This window comes from Ambystoma mexicanum, chromosome 12, assembly GCF_040938575.1.
Source record: "Ambystoma mexicanum isolate Mex_15411 chromosome 12, UKY_AmexF1_1, whole genome shotgun sequence".
In the NCBI taxonomy this organism is placed as follows: Eukaryota; Metazoa; Chordata; class Amphibia; order Caudata; family Ambystomatidae; genus Ambystoma; species Ambystoma mexicanum.
Window position 1 is genome coordinate 404,124,821 of NC_090936.1, and position 20,373 is coordinate 404,145,193.

Sequence of the window (20,373 nt, forward strand, 5' to 3'; positions counted from 1 at the left end):
AGAATTTAAGACTAGTAAAGTCAATGGTGACTTTACATGCCCTGGGAGACAGTCAGTCCAAGGGTATGGAGTCTATACTGGGGGGTCACTATGACACCCCTGTGTTACTGCACTGAGGGTGCTGTGTAACACACATCACAAAAACACATGAAGCCCTATGGGGTAAAAGACCCCATAGCCCATTAAACACATCTAGATTCAAAGAAACACACTCAAATCATGTCCAAGAGTGAGGGTAAAAGAGTCTCACTCTTGGCAGGAGAAGAAACCCCAAAAATCCAGCAAAGCTGCTGGGGGACTCACTAGGTTAGGAAATTCAGCCTAAACAGAGAATTCTCCCTAACAGCACCTCATTCAGTGATAGGGGTATTTACGTTTCAATTGTTAAGGGTCAGGAAGCTCAATTCTCATTTGAGTCCTGGTTGAATGGGAAGGTCGAGATGTGGAGGTGTTGATAGGAACAAAGTGTGGGATAGAATTTTGTAGAGTGAAATGAAAAGCAAAGTAAGATTTGATTTTAAGAAGTCGTCGAGAGAGGAACAGGTGAAACCAGGTGATTTAATCAAAGTCAAATTGCCAGGCAAAGTGAAGAAGGGTGCGTTGAGATGCTCAGAAAGAATGGAGGTGGTGAAGGATCTGGGCGCTTCTGTCTTGGTAAAAGGTGAAAGCATATAGAGTAAATAAAGGGTGGCTGTGATGAAGTAGGGATGTGTTGGAAATGTTCAATGGAAGGAAGGGAGGTGTTAGGAGAGCATAGTATTACAGTCAGCATGTTCTGGGTCAGCTGAGTGACATCACAGCTGAGTGGGGCATGGAATCTTGGGGGTGGAATGTGGTAGTGATGGAGATTCTAGGCTGAAAGAGTTTGCCAAGAGGGAGGTCGCTTGTGAACCCTAAACTTCTAACAAGAAGAATAAAGTAATGATAAATATATTCACCCAATGTGCAAGTCATGCTTATGGTGATAACAAAACAATCCCTCATTGTTCCTTCTGGGACATATTCAGCCGCACTGGCTACAGCCGCCCAAAGGAGAATTTTGCCATGGCGCATGAGGCATTCACAACATGCAGTGCAAGACTGCCAGAAGATTTTTTTTTTACCCCATGTGTCAAAGCTCTTAATTAGATTGGCCGGTGGAAGGCATAGGAAGGTAGACGTCTTCAGGCTAGCCGTTGTGGTCTGAACGGCCAAAATATCCAGTGAAGCATTGAAGGAGAGAAACTTAGCGTCCAACAGAGCGGAACAGTGGTTTTTCACCAGTTCCCTGTCCACTGTCGAAACAGAGGTAGATTTCTCCCACATATCCAGTATGTGGGCCCTCCACTGCCACACTCAAGGCAGAAGCATCTTCTTGGGAGCAGTGTCCAATATGTCACCTAGTTCGTACTAAACCTTTGATGTGGATGGGGCTGACGACCCCAGAGTGCTGGCCACCTTAGCCATAAAGTGCTGTAAATTGGATCGAGGCTTTCCTGGGGTGGTAGTTGGCAAAATGTCCATCTCCGGGGAGATGTCGAAGCCACTGGCGACCTGCAGGCCCTCTGCCTGTCCCAGCACGTCCTCACCTTCTCCGTAGAACTCCTTTGGGAAATCGCTTTCCTCCCTAGAACCCAGAGGCTCTAGTTCAAATGGAGCCTGGTCACCCTCCTGTCATCGATGTTGCACATCTTTAACATAAAGGCGCCCATAGGGAGTGAGGCATATTCCTGCGGAGCAGCAATGTCAACTACACCTGTCAGTGCTGACGACAAAGTCGGACCCGCCACCAAGGTCTCGGCACCCGAGGGCAGGACTTGTCGGCACGGATGGATATTAAGATGGATTTCTAGAATCTGGCCTGGTTGAAACATTTTAGGCAGCCACCCTAGTTATAGTGAACAGGGTAACTCAGAGGTGTCAAGGTAGCAGAGGAGAACAGTCAAGGCTATTCTCAGGAGAGTGCGAGTGGGGTCAGGGGTCCACAAAGAGTCCACACAGTGAAGCAGACAATAATTCAATTTAGACCTGCAAGTGCAAACATGCTATATTTATTCTTCGCCCAAAACACACACACACAAATGAAACACTTAATTATGACCATGTATAGTCACCTTAGGTTCTTGTGAATGCATTCAATAACCTATTTAATAAAAGAAGGTTGGTAAGTGATACAGTAGGATGGAACCAAGCCACAGGAAATGTGCCCTAACTTCAGAAGTCCAATCCCTATTAACAGTGGGGCCTGTTGCCCAAATGTCACAAAGCTTCTTCCCAGAAAGGGTCTTAAGTAGGAAAGGATTTTGTGTTGGTGAATGTTCGGGAGATTTATTATTTTGGTGCGTCATCCCCTCTCCCAGTGAGACACACAGCACTTTTTGTTGGGCTTCTGGACCTTTTTCTTTTAATCCTGAATGAGTGTAGCCTTTTCCACTCATTCATTTGTGTGGGCTCTGTCTTTTGGAACTATATTCTTTGTATTCACCTGTACTATAAAGTCTGTCTGCTCCACAGTTCTTAAAGGTATCTGTGTTTTTCTACTGCAGCACACAGCTCCCTATGGGCAGTGTTGATGGGGACCCTTAGGGTCCTCTTTAAGATTATTTTTCTATATCCCTAAGTAACTACAGTTGTTCTCAAAACCCTGAGAGATTGGCACATACCACCTTCAGTGGAGTTTCAAAGAGATACCTAGTATCCCCATTCTCTCTCTGCTCCTGTGACTTTTTAGTCACATACACAATCACCTAGTTATGGCTGGTGGCAGTGGACGTGTTCTACCAACTATTGTGCATTTTTTATATCGCAGGCTATGCCCATAGCCTTAGTAGTGCACAATAGGGGCACCCAAGTACCAACTTAGGGCCTCCATCTTTTTTCGCCATTAATAGCGTGGTTGTTCTTGGTTAGCTTGTCTTCTACCATTCTGGGAGGGGGAGGTCTGTGTGTGTGTTTTGCCTTTGGCGGGAAACCAGTAGGTATCCCCAGCTGGGCTCCAGAGTGGCCGGGCAGGCAGGAAATAGAGGAGGAGTTATCCACCCCCCTGTCATTTGTCTGCCAGAGTGCCCTAATGGGTCCAGCTCCCAGAGGGGGTCTGGCTGTCCTGATTATACAATCAAATGCCCGTTTCTGTAAAATGCTGAGAGAGATTGCAGAGGAGCGTGTTCTGGAACTGCATAAAAGGTGAGACTTATGGAGTGTAAAGCAAGTTGACAACAGGAAACAGAAGTAACTGAAGAAGAAGACGACCAGAGATGCCTGCAGACCCTTTGCAAGACCGTGAAGTGACCACTGCTGTTCTGACCCCATTTTCTAAGCGGCAGAGGAGCTGCGAAGAGGACTCCTTCCCTTTGGCTGCAGGAAATAATCAGTCCCAAGATGAACTTTGAAACAGCCATCTCCTGAGGTCCTAGGAGCTTCCAGAGCTGTGGAACCCCAATACCAGGAGACCTGCTGCCCATTTTGAGAGCATCGTCGTGGAAAGGCTGAATCAGTCCAAATATTTGCTGAACCCTTTAGGACACTCCAGAGATCCGATCCAACTCGCCCGAACCCCCTCACCAGAGTGTGGGACTGCAGGAAGCGAAGAAGATTGACTGGGTGATCTGTGTCCTTTGTTGGTGCAGCTAAAAAGGCGCCAAAACAGTAGAGTAAACCAAGAAGATGCCGAAAGTAGTGCCACAGGTCCTCCCGAGACTGCTGCAGGAAGACACAGTCCATTGCCCTCCCTTTCGTCATCAGACCAAGGAATCCGGAGATCGGGTCCAGAGCTGCCACATCGTAGAGAAGCCAACACCAACACTTTCTTCAAACCAAAGGTACTTTGTGGACAAAGGTATTGCTTACCTGATTCAAGAAGTTGCTCCAGAGCATTGGAGTACGCGTAGAGGTGTCCAGGGCAACGCCCTCTTACCTCCGACACAAGCCGTTGCTTGTGTCCCCTTCTCAAGTCCGTTTTTAGATCTCCTTTGTTAGTTGCTAACTTGCTGCTTCAATAACTTTACACACTGGAAGAAAACCGCAGGAACTCTTCATTAATCACTGTTTGTCAAGACTTCAAGCCCTCTCTGAACTGCTTCTAGCTAGGGTTGCATTTTTGGACCTAAAAGACTTGCCGGGCGAAGAAACCGTCTCGAGAACCTTGAACTAAGCTGATGTTGCACTAACCACTTATTTTCCTCCCTGTAAGCAACTTTTCTATATGTGTTTACATAGTAAATGCATTACCATATGAACTGTTGAAAACCGAATGAGTACGCAATTACCGATAATACAATACCCTTGTCCTTTCCGTTTCTAACGTTGCTACAAATGTAACCGTGAACAAACACTAAAGTGAAAGTTTATTATCTAGTATTCCTAAGTGTTCTACCGTAAACGTCTGAAGTATTTAAAGTGATTCTGTTGTAAATATGATAAATATATATCTTTTATATAAATATATGTTTAAGTGCTTCTTTGTTGTGCCTGTCTAGCTAAGACTCAGTGTACTTAACTACAGCTCACATCATCCTCTTAAAATAAGCCTGACTGCTCTGCCACACTACCAAGGTCCTGAGCTAGTACAGACTGATACTAAGTGGGATCTACAAACCACTGGGATAGCTTACTAAAGTCTTACTGCCAGTAGGGCTTTAGGAAAACTCCCCTAACAATGTTCCACAGAAGATGAGCAACAAGTTACTGGTAGGTAGAATTATGTTTCTATCTTACAGGTAAAGCTGGTTTTTGATGCAATGATCAAAAAGTGATGCAATGGAATAACCAGTTTATTCTAAGGTTTATTGTAAGGAGAACAGGGAGGGAACAGAGTAGGATCCCTTGAGGCTGGGAGGCTGACATTCGGCAGGAAGGCGACTTACACCACAAGCAAGCAACGAATGTGGACCAGCGACAGTTCTAGCCAGGTAGCCCACTAGAGAGCTAGTCAGTCCGCCTGGTGGTCCAGGGACAGTTCCGAAGGCTCAGGACGGCTGAATCCTTGAGAACGTGTTGAGACTGGTTGGTCACCCAGTCCAAGGGTTGAAGCACCGCTCAGGGCCTTTCGCAGATCAGATAGTCCAGCAGGGCTTCGCCAGGCCAAATGCAGGATGGGATGGTGGGTCTCTTTGTGAGTCTTCCACATATCTTTAGTCGGCTGCTATTCTAAACAGGACACTTGGCTCCAACGCTGATCTGAAGAAATGACTGAAGGAGTCCTCTTCTTATCCAAGACTCTGCCTGGAGGCAAGTTCAAGCCCACCAATGGTAAGGCTGTGCACCATTCAAACAGGCAGCAGTGGTCCAATCAGGGACCACTGTGGGTTACACTCATGCCACACACCTAGACTTCCTGGCTCCAGGAATGTGGAACAGGACCAGACAGTCCCACCCCCTCCCTGGGCCACACAGGCACACAAAAGTATCACTAGCCCACAAAAGCTGGGGCTTGCCCAGGCAAGTCCATGACCTTATATGGGATTTCCTGACCTGGCAAGGCAGGAAGAAGGCCAAACAATAATATGGCCAAAGAACCAGCGAAAATCTCATGGCGTGGCTATTTTACGGCACTAGCCACGTTCAGTAGCCATAGGAGGTCAACGCGAATATGCACACTAGTAATAATGGCAAAATGGTACAAATATGTTTTCTGCCACCAGCTTATCTTTAAGGCACATACAAAAGTAACCAAAATTCCCAAGTGTGAAAGACCAGGGTGATACAAAGTATAACCACTGCATTGTAATATGCTGTGTGCACTGTAGTTAACAACATAGTAAAAAGACAAAACGGAACCATAGTTTCCCAGTACTGATAGTCTAAAGAACTGATCGGTTTCCCCATACAGACCCGGGGTGCCTTGGCGAAAATGTCCAACATTTTCAGGCGGAAGTCCTCCTATTCCAACAACGTGGAGGATTGGGTGGGAAGAGATACCTGCGTCAGCTGTTGTGGAGAATCCCTGGAGCGGCGGCTCTTCTTTAAAGAGGAATGTCGGTGCGAGGACTCATTCGGGGAGTGGGACCTCTTTGATGCTTCTTATCCATTTCCTAGCACAGTGCCGCCCTTTCTTCGAAGTGCCGTTTCGTGCAACATCGAACGAGACCGCATAGCCTCACCTTTCGCCTTGTGGACAAACATGAAGAGTTTCACTGCGCTTTCCTGAGGGCCTTGGATGGATGATCCGCAATCCAGGGTGTCGTAGTCCGCACCCAAGCAATATCGACAAATCCTGTGTGGATCCGAGACCGACATCCGAGACAGACATCTGCCGCCTGCAGTCCACACACAGCTTGAAGCCTGAGGCCTTCGAGTAGGCATGAAATACAGAAAAAGAAGGGCTCCACAAGCATGTTCCCGATTAGCGAACAGAGTGCATGGATAAAAAGGGCACAGCGTCGATGTATATGCTGGCCCTGATGTCATATACGGTGCAGGGCGCATAGAGGAGTCAGGCTGAGCAGACACAGAGCCGTGCTGCGCCCCCTGGCAGTGGAAAAGCTTCACGAGAACAGCTGCGTTGGGATAGGGGTATCATAAATGAGGAAACAGTGGGAGGAAGGAATCCATTAGAAATACGTGTAATACTTCACATCAACAACTTGTTGGTGGCCTGTGCAATGCATGCAAGTCTAAAGTGATTCACAAGCCTCATATATATCCCCCTAAGGCTGAAGTCTGACCAGCAAGATTGTAGCATTCCTAGATGAAGAGAAGGATCCATCGTGACAGGATCTCTTTAGTCACAGTCCTGGCAGCAGGGGCACCAACATAGCTCACAAAATCTGTTCATCTTTCCCAACGTTCCTCATCCGAGAGACATAGTAGTTTAAATCCTACACCCGGTCCGGCACATGGAAATTGCGCCTTTCGCTTAGAAAGAGGAGGTAGAAGAAAGAACACAGGAAGATGGATATTTCAAATGAGATAGGAATTTGAGGCTTTAGTTTGAAAGGACGGACGGCATCACCCTCAAAGTCACCTTTTCTTTGGAGAAAACCAAATAAGGATTTTTAACAGATAACAAATGGAGTTCACTCACATGACTCGCAAAAGTGATGGCTACCAGGAAGGGTGAGCAAATTTAAAGAACATGAAGGCAAGGACCCAGAAGGAAGGTGAACACTAAATTGAAATCCCACACTTCAACAAACTGTTGCAGAGGAAACTTATTGCACAATATCTGCCAAAACCACCTAACTGTGGCTAATGGAATTTGCGCAGGGGTCCTTTTGAAATCTGAGATAGCGGGCTGATATCCCTTCACAAAGCCAATTTGCAGGCCCGAACGGGCTAAGTAAAGCAGAACATTTAGCAGAGACAAGTGGAAGAAATAAAAGGACCCAGATCTCTCTCCTGGCCCCAAGAACATGTTTTCTGCCACCTGCATGCATAAATAGACTATGGCATGTCTTTTAGCTTTGAGGTGCACTTCCAGAATGGCATACGACACATCCCACTCTGCGCATCTGAACCTCTCAACAGCCAAACGTGAATGTTCAGGGTGCTGTGGTTCAGGTGGAGCAGCTGTCCCTCCGATTGGGAGAGCCTCCTGAGAACTAGCAGAATGACAGGGATCAGCAGGAATGCATAGAGGATGCTGAAAGTCCACTTGTCCATCAGTCCGTACCCCAGAGCTCCCCCTCTAGGAAATTCCATGGGGCAGAACAACTCACACTTCCTGTTCACATTCGAAGCGAAGACATCCACTTGAGGTGTTACGCAAAGAATTGAACCTTTGGTCTGAACGGGGATGACAATCTCAGGGTCTCTGCTAACCCTTCTAGCAGATGTTAATGCTACCAATAAAACAGTTTTGAGGGTGAGAAACGTCAATGAACAAGAGTGGAGTGGTTCAAATGGAGCACCCTTTAGAAGTTTAAAACTAGATTTAAGTCCCATAAGGTAACTTGGAATGGTCTTGGAGGGTAAACATTAGTTAGACCTTTCAGGTATTGTATAACCAATGGAATTTTGAAATATGAAGGCTCCTCTGCAGTGCGCTTAAAGATCGATAGCGCTGCGAGATAGCCCTTAATAGTGCCAACTTGAAGGCCTGAATTTGCCAAATAAAGTAAGAAGGATAACACCGCATGAAAAGGGTTCGATATTCTTTTCTCTGCATCAGCTGCAAAATGTATTCCAACGGCAGCGGTATAGAGTTTTAGTTGCTGGCCTTCTGGCCGAAAGCAACACCTCCATGACGTCATCTGGAAGGTCCCAATCCTTGAACCTCAACCTTTCAGATACCAAGCGTGAAGGTTGGGGGTCTTGATGGCTGGATGGAGAACCTGACCTCCCTTCTGCGAGAGAAGATCCTCTCTGTACGGTAGACAAATTGGAGGGTGGATGGACATGTCCAGAAGGTCCGGGTACCACGTTCTCCTGGCCCAATCCGGGGCAAGTAGGATCATAGTCTTCCAAAACCTTCTCAACCTCCTGATCATTTGAGGAATGACAGGGACCGGAGGAAACGCGTACAGAAGTGGGAACTCCCAGTCCACTACGAACGAGTCTCCTAGAGCTCCTCTCGGGGGAAATTCCCTTGAGCAAAAGCTGTCGCACTTGCTGTTGATACTGGTGGCGAACAGATCCACTTGAGGGGTTCCCCAAAGGGCGAAGATCTCTTGAAGGACTTCCTGAGCTATCTCCCACTCGTGGGAGACTGTGTTCTGCCTGCGCAGAGCGGCCGCTGTCAATTTCTTCTCTCCGGCTAGGTGAATTGCCGATAGAGAGATTCCTTCCTGAATTGCCCAAAACCAGAGCTGCATCGCCTCTCTGCACAGTGGCAGTGACCCTACGCCTCCTCTTTTGTTGAGGTAGTGCATGGCCACTGTATTGTCCGTCATTATCAGGACGTTTCTCCCCCGTACAGACGGCAGAAAAGCCTTCAGTGCCAGTCTGATGGCTCTCAGATCCAACAGGTTGATGTGTAGTATGGACTCCGATGGAGACCAACGACCGCTGATGGTCAAGTCGTTGGCATGGGCTCCCCACCCCGTGAGTGAGGCGTCTGTGACTACTGTTATCTCCGGCCATGGTTGCCAAAACAGTTCTCCTTGTCCGGAATCCGGAGGAGATCTGTCATCCTCCCTGAGAATTGTGACCACTGAGTCCTCAGTGCCCACTGAAGGGATCTCATTCTCAGACGAGCCTCTGGCACAAGGGATATGCAGGATGCCATGAGGCCTAGCAACCTCAAAAAGTCGTAGGCTGGGAGACTTTGGGCATTTTGAAACCTGGTGACCATCTGCAGAATATCTTGAGCCCTCACCTCTGGTGGCGAGGCTTTTCCCAGGGACGTGTCCAGGACTGCTCCAATGAACTGGAGTCTCTGTGATGGTATCATCTGTGACTTCTTTAAATTGAGGGAGAAGCCCAGCTTGTGAAGGAAGTGGCAGACATGATCTAGTTGGATCCGAGCTTGTTCCGAAGAAACTGCTCTGATCAACCAATCGTCCAGGTAGGGGTAGACGTGAATCCCTTCCCTCCTTAGACTTGCAGCCACAACCGACATTAGCTTGGTGAAGACCCTCGGGGCGGAGGTCAGCCCAAATGGCAGAACTATAAATTGATAATGAGAGTTGCCAATTGCGAACCTCAGGTACTTCCTGTGCTTGGGATGGATTGGCACATGGAAATAAGCATCCTGAAGGTCCAGAGATACCAACCAGTCCTGAAGCTGGAGGGCCTGAAGGATCTGAGAGAGAGTTACCATCTTGAACTTGTCTTTCCTGAGGAACTTGTTCAATTCTCCTAAGTCCAGGATGGGTCTCAGTCCTCCGTCTTTCTTTGGTATGAGAAAGTAGGGGGAGTACCACCCCTTGTTCCTGTCCGCTACAGGTACCGGTTCTATGGCACCTTTCTCTAGCAGGTCTACAATTTCCTGCAAGAGGAGCGGATCCGGCACTTTCAGAGAGCTGTTCCCAGGTGGATAGCTCTGAGGGATGCGTAGAAAAGGCAGGCAGTAACCTTGGGCAACTGTCTCCAATGCCCAAGCATCTGACGTAATAGCCTGCCATTCCGTCAGATGGTGAGTTAACATGCCCCCTACAGGTGTCTTGTGATGGGAGACCTCAGAGTGGTTTGGGAGTGGCTGATGCAGTTGCCGAAGGTAAAGCGGCTCCTGCTGATGCGGCTTTCTTTCTTCTACCCCGTCCACCACGGTTAAATTTTCCTCGGCCTCTTTGAGCCGGCCGTCCTCTGCCTCTTCCATATGAGGAATAACAGCGAAAGGACCTTCCTCTTCAAGAGGATCCTGAGGGACGAAAATTAGTTTGGCGGATTGCAGCTCCTAGTGACCTGGCTGCTGCTTTAGATGTTTGCAGTTTTTCCAAACTGTCATCTGCCTTTTTACCAAACAGGGAAGAGCCGTCAAAGGGCATATTTAAAAGTCTGGCCTGTACGTCAGAAGCAAAGCCGGACTGCTGATACTGTTAGCAGAATCAATGCCAGTTTGAAGGGACTCACACATTGCATCTTTACCATCTCTGATGATATTTAAACATGCGTCCCTTTCTTCTCCTTCCTGGAGGCAGTCAGCCGCTGATGAAGCACACTCCCAAAGAGTGTGGCTGAACCTAGCGAGCGTACAAGTCGCATTAATATATTTTAAAGCCATGCTACAGGCCGAGAAGACTTTCTTAGCCATGGCAGCATATTTTTTATCATCCCTATCATGTGGAGCAGTGGGGTATGCAGATGTACTGCCTGATGAAGTTGCAGCCTGGACCACCAGACTCTCTGGAGTAGGGTGTTTAGATAGGTGTTCAGGGTCAGAAGCAGATACCCTATATTTCGCTGACAACTTCTTGTTAACCGCAGGGATAACTTCAGGAGTTTCCCAGTTAGTTAAAATCTTTCTCTGTAAGGCAGAGTGAAATGGAACCACAGGATCCTCCTGTGGACCTTTATCCAAAATGTCAGTGAGGTCATCCTGCTGAAAAACAGGTGAAGGTGTAGACCAACCCATGAATTCTATGATTCTTGACATTAGGGTTCTTTAAGGGGTTTCAGCATGTTCCCCTGGGTCTAATCCGACAAATTCCACTTCAGGGGAAGTGTCTAAACCACTTGCATCCTTTAATACATCCTGAAGGTCTTTCAACCTTCTTTCCTCAGGGTCAAAAGTCTCTGGTTCAGGTGATGTGGTCCTCTGCAGGTCAAAAGGCCTTTCTTGATCCGAGTCTTCCCTTTCCTCATAAATTGAAGTTAAAGGGGGGTGTTCTGAGTGAAAAGGGACAAAACTCATTTCTAAAGCAGAAGTAGCCATCATCACTGGGCTTGAAAAGGTCGATGTCATCGACACCGATGTAAAAATCCTCGAAGGCGCCGTCAAAGGCGTCGAGAAAACTGGAAGAGTCCCCGTAGAACTCGAAAGGATTGAAACCCTGCTCGAGGATGTCGACGACGCTCTCGGCGTCGTGTCGGAGGCTCTTGGCCTAACTGTTGGCTGTGGAGTAGCCGTGGTTTTTTCTTTTATCGGCGTCGACTCAATCGACGGATGCGTCGAAGAACCCTTCGATAACGGCGTCGATGGCGCCGATCTATGCTTCGAAGGGGCTTTCGACGATGGCGTTGAAGATGCTTTACTTCCCGATGGCTCATGGCGCTTTCGGGTCGACTCTTTCGCCGGGTGCTTCGACTCGCGCCGTTTAGATTTTTTGGGCTTTTCACCCGGGGTATCACCCACAGCTGACTTCGAGGGGGTTGAGGCCGCTTTCTCGAAGACGCTTAGCATCTTTTTTCTGAATTCCTCCCACTCAGCCTCAGAGCTGTGTTTTGTGAGGCAATGTACTCTTTCAGGGGAACTAGAAGACGACGACGAAGGAGATCTTCTACGTCTCTTTTTCGAGTGTCTAGACCTCGACGAGTGGTGGGAGCCACTTCGAGACCTAGACCGAGAATGCTTTGGACGGTGAGGAGACAAATGTCTCCACTCTTCCGCGGAAACTTTCGAGGAAGTTAAAACTGACTTACCTCTCTCGAGCTTCCCCTTACGCTCCTTCAAGGCTTTCGCCGTCATGGATAGGCATTCCTCACACTCCGAACACTGGTGTTCGATTCCCAGACACCACAAACAGATCCTGGGAGGATCCGTCAACAACATTTTCTTCCCACAGTCTCTGCATTTTTTGAAACCGGACCGAGGAGTCGTCGGGTCGGAGGAGGAAGCCATCGGGTACGAGTCGGTTTTCTCGAGGAAATATGAATACATTTCGACTGACGAACTGAGCAACGGTATTCCGAGGCACACGAAGCACGGAAAAACAGAACTGAGCAACGGACGCTGCGCGTGGCCATTTATAGGCATGATGATGTCTGCGTCGATACGGTGGCTGTCGAGGAACACCTACTCGACGGATGTCAACGCACAGCGCCCTCTACTGGAGAAAAAAAAAATTCTGAGGCCAGCAAGCTGGAGATACAAATATCATAGATAAGGAATACGTCGGAGGACACAATCCCTTCGAAATATAATTTGGGGGTCGGGGGGCAGGGGTCACAGACAAGCATCCGATGTATACAGTACGTGTAGGGTTTGAATCATGAGGTCTTCACAGGATTCAGCATTGCACAGAAAAAAGGAAGTTAGGTCATGGGCGCAGAGACTCCATACGTGCTGGCAGTGACGTCCTATATGGTGAGTACAGCTATCGGTGTCAAGCGGAACCGACCCAGTGTCGCGCTGTGCCTCTGGGTTGAGGAAACATTTCTCAAGAGCAGCTGTGCTGGAGATAGGATATCAAAGAGGAGAAATTTTTGGGGGGAAGTAATTAATTAGAAGATACATTTACAACACAAAACTGGTTATGATGAGTCTCTTACCAAGTAAGGCTTGAGTAAAGAACTGGTATTCATCCACACTGTTGTCACAATCAAGTGGCGTGCTAAATCCTTCTAAAGCAGTTTCCTCCAAGGCCTCATCATCCCAATCATCGTCATCTTCATCGTCATCTTCTCCATCACCGCTTTGATTCTCCTGCATCGCCTGGGGCACCGGGTTGGTCTCTTCTTCATCACTTGGAATCTCTTCTACAAATAACATGAGCAATGAAAGTCAGACATCTCAAATGCTGACCGTTAATTTAGGCTGTTTTAACAGAGTGCTGACACTTTTCAACATTTATACACAATACCAACCTATGTAATTGTCAGCCTTATATACGAATAGCATTAAAAATCAGCCAATGTCCACGCATTGCTTTTACAATGAACTGTGGAATGTGTGTCAACTAAAGTAATAGGATATTGATATTTTATTTCTATTGCGCTTACACACAAGTGTTTCAAAGTGCGACAAGGCAAGGGAGGGGAACAGGGGAGAAAAAAAACAACGATCTTACTAGGCCCAGTGACATTGAGAATGCGCAAGTGCATGGGGGAGGAGGAAGTGCAAGGAGGAGGAGAGGTGGAAAGTGCAGAGCAAAAGGAGAACAGAATAATTAATAATAAATAAACAAAATAAATAATAAAAAGCAACAGAAGTGGTAGTGCAGCCAGCAAGTGGCAAGTGCTGAGTTTAAGAAAACAAAAGAAGGAAGGGTATCCACAGGTTGTGGACCCCTCACGTCCCCTGCACACTCAAGGTACTGTCACTAGATAGTCAACAGGTATGGTTATCTAGGGATGGCTCTGTATAACATTATAAGTCAACATGTTTAAGGAAGAGTTTTTAACGGATAATTCTAAGAGTAATTATTTTACTGATACAATGTATATTAGGTATATCTACAAGAAAGATTTAAAGGTGATATTTCTACAACCAGTTACTGTTTAGTAATGTTTATAACAGATAGTCTTCACAGTAACTTCAAGATAACAAATATTTGTTTATTCACAAATATTATTCTGTTGGTAATTGTAGAGTTTCACGTATTCACATACATCAAATTTTATGAACAAATAAATTGTATATAATGCAAAATTGTGCAAATATGTAGCAGTCTGTTATTTTTCACAGGTAGTGGTAGGAAACTGCATAATGTATGGTACACCCAATCATAAAGAAACAGCAGTGAAATGTGAGCAAGTCAGATTCTGAGAATTATGATCTCTCTTATAGATATCCTGAAAACTCAACATTGAAGTTTAGAAAATGAAGGTCTATGGAGATGAATAGACTTTGAGAAACTCTAATATCTACTCCTGATGAAGGGAATTTTCCCGAAACGCGTTGAGAATGCTATGTACCACTACCAGTGAAAAATGGCGGTAACACAGGGGCTCCACAACTCAATGAATTTCTGGTCCAAACTACCGCTATCAATGATGGGGAGGGCATCGATAGTAAAAATGATTATATTACCACAATTCCTCTACTTCTTCCAGACCATCTGTCACTACATCAGACCAACCTTTTTCCGAAAGTTAGATGCCCAGATTAGAGACTTAATGTGGGGAAGGGCACACCACAGACTAGCATTGAATATTCTAACTCTACCTCATGACGCAGGGGGCATACAGCTCCCAGACTTTGAAAGGTATTATTTGGCAGCCCAACTTAGTCATGTCACCAAATGGTTGTCGGATGAAGTCACCAATGAAACCGGCCTGCTGAGTGAACTGATCAAACCAATACACCTCAAAGAAATTATATGGGCACCTCCGGATCGTGCCAGCAGCGCACCTAAACTGGCTGAACTGGGCAGACAAATATGGGGAAGAGTTAAAACCATTATGCATTTAGAAAACCCCTATTCCCAGGAAATACCAATTGCGGCAGAGATGAGAATGATGCCAGCCGATCTCAACACAGTTCGGCAATGGGAAGGACTGGCGATATACACCTGGGGGGACGTGTACGAGGAAGGTGAATTCAGGGAACTGAAATCACTGCACGAGAAAGAGGGCCTACCCATGGGACAATTCTCATGGTACCAGAAACTTAAACATGAGGCTAAGGTGCGATGGAGCGACTGGCCAGAGGAACCAACGGACGACTCCCCTAGTGACAGAAATGTACAATTTGAGTGACGGGTGGAGGCCAGTGTCGAGAATCAATGCACAATTAAATGAAAGACCTAACCCCTGCAGCGCCACATTAAACACCAAATGGGAAACGGACACTGGCGAAGAGATCACGGACAATGAATCGGAGAGAGCACTGAAACATCCAAAGGCAGTGGCCAGAAACGCCAGGTTCAGGCTGATACAAATAAATGTCCTATATAGGACGTACATGACCCCAAAAAAGGTAGCAAGCTTCAAAAGTCAGGCAGAGGCACAATGCCCGTGGTGCACCTGCAGCGATGCAGACTTAATTCACATGTTCTGGGGGTGTGCGAAAGTGAGAATCCTCTGGGCAAGCATCAAACAAGCATGTGAAAAGGGCGGTGTAAAAAGATACGACTGGACACCGAAAGAATGTTTGCTAGGTACGTACCCCAGGCTGAGCAAAATAAAACACATAGTGAAGGTGATGGACATGGCATGCGTGTTGGCAAAAAGGGAGATAGCAATGTCATGGAAGTCAAAAATAGGCACACAATATACAGGCTGGAAAAGGGCAATGGAGCGATGGGCAGCTGCAGAAACTGAAGCCTGGGGCAACGGGATAGTCAGAGGTGATGGGAACTCTAATGCTAAATTCGAGGCATGGAAAGCTGTGGTGAGAGACATGTTCCTACCGTCCGACGACATGCCCCCGTGAAGAGGCCTATAGGAGTTTAAAAAAAAATTAGAAAGGGACATGCAGCACAAGAGGAACGGAGCGTCAAACCTTACCGCCCTCGCAACTGAAGGATATAGACAAGACACCAATCCAACCCTAGGCAATGAAGGAACTACAATTGTTTAAAGCATGAAGACAGTTAACGTTTGTTATTTGTTGTTTTCCCCCCTTTTTTTTGTTTCTCTTTTCACTTTTTCTTAAACTAGTTAAGCATGCACCGAAATTGTAAGAATGGCGTTGAAGATCAGAAGGGAGGAGGGCGGGTGTTATACCGATGTAATGTTATTTTCAAAATTCCAATAAAAATATTTCATAATAAAAAATTAAATGAGTAAGGGAAGAGGTGCTACAATAGCAAAAAGTGGTCTGCTCAGGTTGAGGTACTGATGACCTGAAGGCCTCATAGTATAGAGGATATATGGAACGGGAGTCCCTATACCCAAGAGGGGAGTCCCTCCCCGTGAAGTCCAGATAAACACCACCCCTATGGGGAATATTCCGTAGCGGGTTTGCCTCCATAGCCTCACAAGGAAGGGTTCCTATCTGGGGAGAAGTGCAGAGATCTTGTGAATCGTCACACTATATACACCCCTGAATGAAAAACGATTGAAATGCAATGTGTTAAGTTACCTGTCACAAATCATGAAGCACCAGAGCATTCATGGTTATATTAACATAGTTAATTAAGGAAGAACAAGAGTACATGGTCTAAAATTGATTTCTTTTATAGTTTATCATATCCACTCTTTCTCAATACTAAGCCATTGTTGCACCAAACAACTAACCGTATCCCTATGCAACAGGTGGTCACATGGAACATTGATGTAGTGCGATTCCTGAAGAAGCTTGCCACAGCACATTTAAGTTAGTATTGCGTTCTGCCCCTTCAGTATAAATCACAAAAGGTAATGACAGATTCTCTTATCCTCTGCCCTCGACAATGAATGTTAATTGAATCACTATCTACAATAGTCTTGTGTTATGGGGAGTGAGGTTTATCTTATTTGCATCACGCTACTTAACCATGATGGAGCTCCTAGAGTCTAATTACATGCCTCCATATGAGATGCACCGGCATCCTCATCACTTGAAACAGCAGAGCTCTAGAATGGTCTTGGCAGGCTGGATAATCTAGCAACAGATCACAACACCAGCAGGAGGCATTAGCCACTATAGCAGAGATTATAAGCGTACATCCATCCCAGGCATGAGCAGTAAGGATCTCTGAGCCCGTTCTTTCTTATTCAGCCCTTGCTGCCAGCCCCCAGAGGTGATAGTCAATGAGAATAGCTGCAAGCCCTGGTCAACCACACATCTACGCCACAGCAAGATGGGATGCTGTACTTCAATTAATACATTTTGCTTTAAAAGGTTTATTTTAGGGGAGTGTGGCTTGGCGCCAAGATGGGTGGTCAAACTCTCTAAGTGCTCCTGTCCGCGTCCACGCGGCAGCATGAAAAGAACCCAGTGAAACTGGCTGTCTACCCTCGCCTACCAGTGTCCACGGCTCCGGAGGGGTCCCGGCACTTGCAGACGGAGTTGCAGCTGGCTGTGCTGGCGGGATCCCGTGGAATCCTGAGGAGACTCTGGCGCGGCCCCAGCACCTCCCTTCAAAAATGGCGGGCCCCGCCTTGCACTCTGAGCCGCCACCCGCCGCATGAGCTGCTGACTGCGGCTGCTCTGGTCAACTCCTCCGAGGCACCCCGACAAGCGGAGGCTATCCTGGGGATCCCCCCGGGCCCCGCGCTGCACCTGCGCTCCGGGGCCCCCTTCCACCATCCAGCGCCGGATTCCCCGCGGCGGACCCCCGGGGACTGTCTGCCCCGCTTGTGCCCCGGGTCCGGTGGACGGCGCGGGGGTTGGCCGCTGGTCGAGGGAGTGGGAGGCGTGGAAGTGGTGCCTCCTCCCTGAAGCGATCTCGCCGGCGGCCCGCACCAGTCAGCGACCTGCCGGGGGCATGTCGCGTCCCGGCTGAGCGAGAGCAGACCCCCGTGAGTGGCTGGGGGAAGGCGGTGGAGGGGACGAGGAGGGAGAGAGCGGCTGGACCAGCGCCGCTGTCGCCTGCAGCGTCGACGTCCTGGACCGCAGGGGTGCCCTCGGCCCCTCTTGCCCAAGGCGGGCATTCAGCTGAGAAGGTGAGCCTCTGCGAGCATCGCCACCGTCACCCGCAGCAGCGATGCTCTCGCCTGAGGCAGGCATCAGCTGGCAGGGTGGCCCAAGTGTTCTGGCTGAGAATGAACTGCTGGGGGATAGCAGCCCCGCTCCTGGACGGGTGCACACGCGGGGCCGCATCCAGAAGAATAGTGCCCTGCCTCTGCACCCAGACGCCAGGGGGAGGGGGCCTGAACTGTGAAGAGCCTCGAGTCTGGGGACTGTCTGGGTACCCTTCCCCCCCCCCCCGGTCGCCAAACCCCTAAACCCACTTGGCGTGTTGGAGGAGCCGTGGACCCCGAGCAGCTGCGGGGGAGCCAAACACTCTGCTCCTGTCCCCTCCGTCAACCCGGGCGGTGGCAGGGCCGAGAAGACCTACAGGGGCCTACATAGGTTGCTGCGCCGCTGCCCGCCTCTGCCTGGCTCGACTCTAGCTGCTCGCCAGGTGCCTGGACAGAATCCCTGAGTTGCCGGTGTTGTGTCCTTCAATACATCGGGCCAGGCTCCTCCTGGCCCAGCGGGGTGCCCGTCCCCCCTCTGCCGCGGACCCCCGACGCTGAGTCAGAAGCCCCTCCGCAGCGCATCGGGCTCTCAGGAGCCGGGCACTGCCTCAATCAACGCAGGCAGAGACCAGGACAGCAGCGGACAGCCGACCCGGGGGGCCACACCCAAGGGCCCAGTGACCCATAGCCCAGAATGTCCAGGAATACCAAGCCCTCGAAGAAAACCGACATCTCTGCCCTATTCATGGTGTCTACAGTGGAGAAGCCCAGGCGGGGGGAGCGTTCCGAGGGCCCCGGCTTGGACGCCCAGATGGACGCAAGGCCTGACCAATCAACTCAAGGGGTAACAAAAGGGGACCTCCAGGACCTCCTTGCGGCGATCACCAAAGAATACCAAAAAGGCACAGAGGAACTGAAAGGCAATATCTCCGCCCTGGACAAAAGGGTGGCCTAAGTCGAGTCTCGGACGGAAGAAATAGAAACCACTCTGTTCGGGCAGAACTTTGAAATTGGTGAAGGTGCGGACCGAATTGCGGCGCTAGAAGCTAGGTGCCAGGCCCTGGAGTAGAAACAGGAGGATGCCGAGAATAGATCCAGGCGCAACAACATCCGCCTGCAGGGAATCCCCCCCACAATCCCGACGCAGAGCTGGGGCCCTACGTCAACGACCTCCTGTTCTTTATCCTGACCCTCCCGGACGGGGCCCCCTTAGAGCTCGATAGAGTGCACAGAACTAGGCCCAGGCAGAGTGCCACTTCCTCGCCAGATGTATTGGTGAGGGTGCACTTCTTTAAGGTCAAAGAAGAAATTATGAGCGAGGCCAGAAGCTCCCCCCGGGTACTCTTTCGGGATGCAGTTATCTCCCTATACCAGGATTTAGCAGCGGTCACCCAGGCAAAGAGAAAAGCCTTAAAACCACTGGCTGATTGGCTCTGGGAGAGGAAGATTGTATACCGCTGGGGTTTCCCTACCTCTCTGTCCTTCACCTGGGAGGACAAGTCCTGCAACATCCTTCCCCCCCCACACCCCCGAGAAGCGGCAGGCTTCATGAACCCAGAGGAGATGCCGGATCCATCGGTCGAGCCCGCCCGAGCCCCGGGGGAGGGGCGGCGGGAGCCCCTGAGGTCCTGGACCCGAGTCGAGAGGCGGCGCAGACCTCACGGCCCCCCTACCAAAAGCAGGAAGAATGACAATGGCTAAAGACTCGTCCGGCCTCTTGAGCAGCCCGATGGCCTGCGGCTCCCCATAACCCGAGCCCCTGCATCAGATGGAGATCACGCACAGGAACTTACGGGCCCGGGACCCGGACAGCCTGTCTCCCCTAGGAGACCGGCCTAACAGGGATCACTCAACTCCCCAAAGTTCTTGGGCCAGGTTGGCCCCTAAGCCCTCTATCGAGGCCTGTTGGCCCAGCGGAGGGGGTATTCCCCAGAGCCTCCCATCTGGAGCCCTCCACCAGCTTCACCATTTAAACAAGAGGCACCGTTGCCTTCAGTTATCTTGGCGCGCTGGACCGGTCGCCTGCCCCCCCATTGGCTAAAGACTGTCCCAGATGCTGTTTCTTGGGGGGAGGGGGGGAGTGCAACAGAAGAAGGACAAAGCGTTGGGGGTCGGGGGGGGTCTTGATGCAGTGGAGGGCGATGGAACTTTTTCCCACAGAAGCTTTGGATGGGGACCCCGGAACAGATCATTAAGGTGACGACCTGGAACGTTTGGGGTCTCAACGCTCCCAGGAAACGGAAACTAGTGGAGCAAAAGTTGGCTCGCCGGGGTTCAGACAGTCTTCCTCCAGGAAACGCATCTCTTGGAGCCCGACGAGAAACGCCTCAACTTTAGAACCTATCCTAGGCGCTTCTTCGCCTCGGCAACGCAAAAAAAAAGAGGGGTCGCAATTCTCGTCAGTGGCAGCCTACCCCTCACCCAGGTCACCACCAAAAAGGATCCGGAGGGCAGGTTCCTGCTACTCAAAGGTCTATGGGTCGAGCTCCCGATCACCCTAGTCGCTCTGTATAGCCCCAACAAGGATCAGGGCCCGTTCCTCCGCAAGCTCCTTCCGAAGATAGCCGCCTTCGCCAGATGCCAATTACT

The 20,373-nt window shown here is 49.2% G+C and overlaps 1 protein-coding gene across 2 annotated transcripts in view; it reads right to left on the reverse strand.

The window, feature by feature from the left end:
* IPO8 (importin 8) overlaps window positions 1-20,373 on the reverse strand; it is a 2,228,954-nt gene that overhangs the window by 127,447 nt on the left and 2,081,134 nt on the right. For both annotated transcript variants that reach the window (XM_069628533.1, XM_069628532.1), the window contains one exon: window positions 12,787-12,993. In XM_069628533.1, the coding sequence (XP_069484634.1) occupies window positions 12,787-12,993 (207 nt within the window). The remainder of the gene's footprint in view (window positions 1-12,786; window positions 12,994-20,373) is intronic.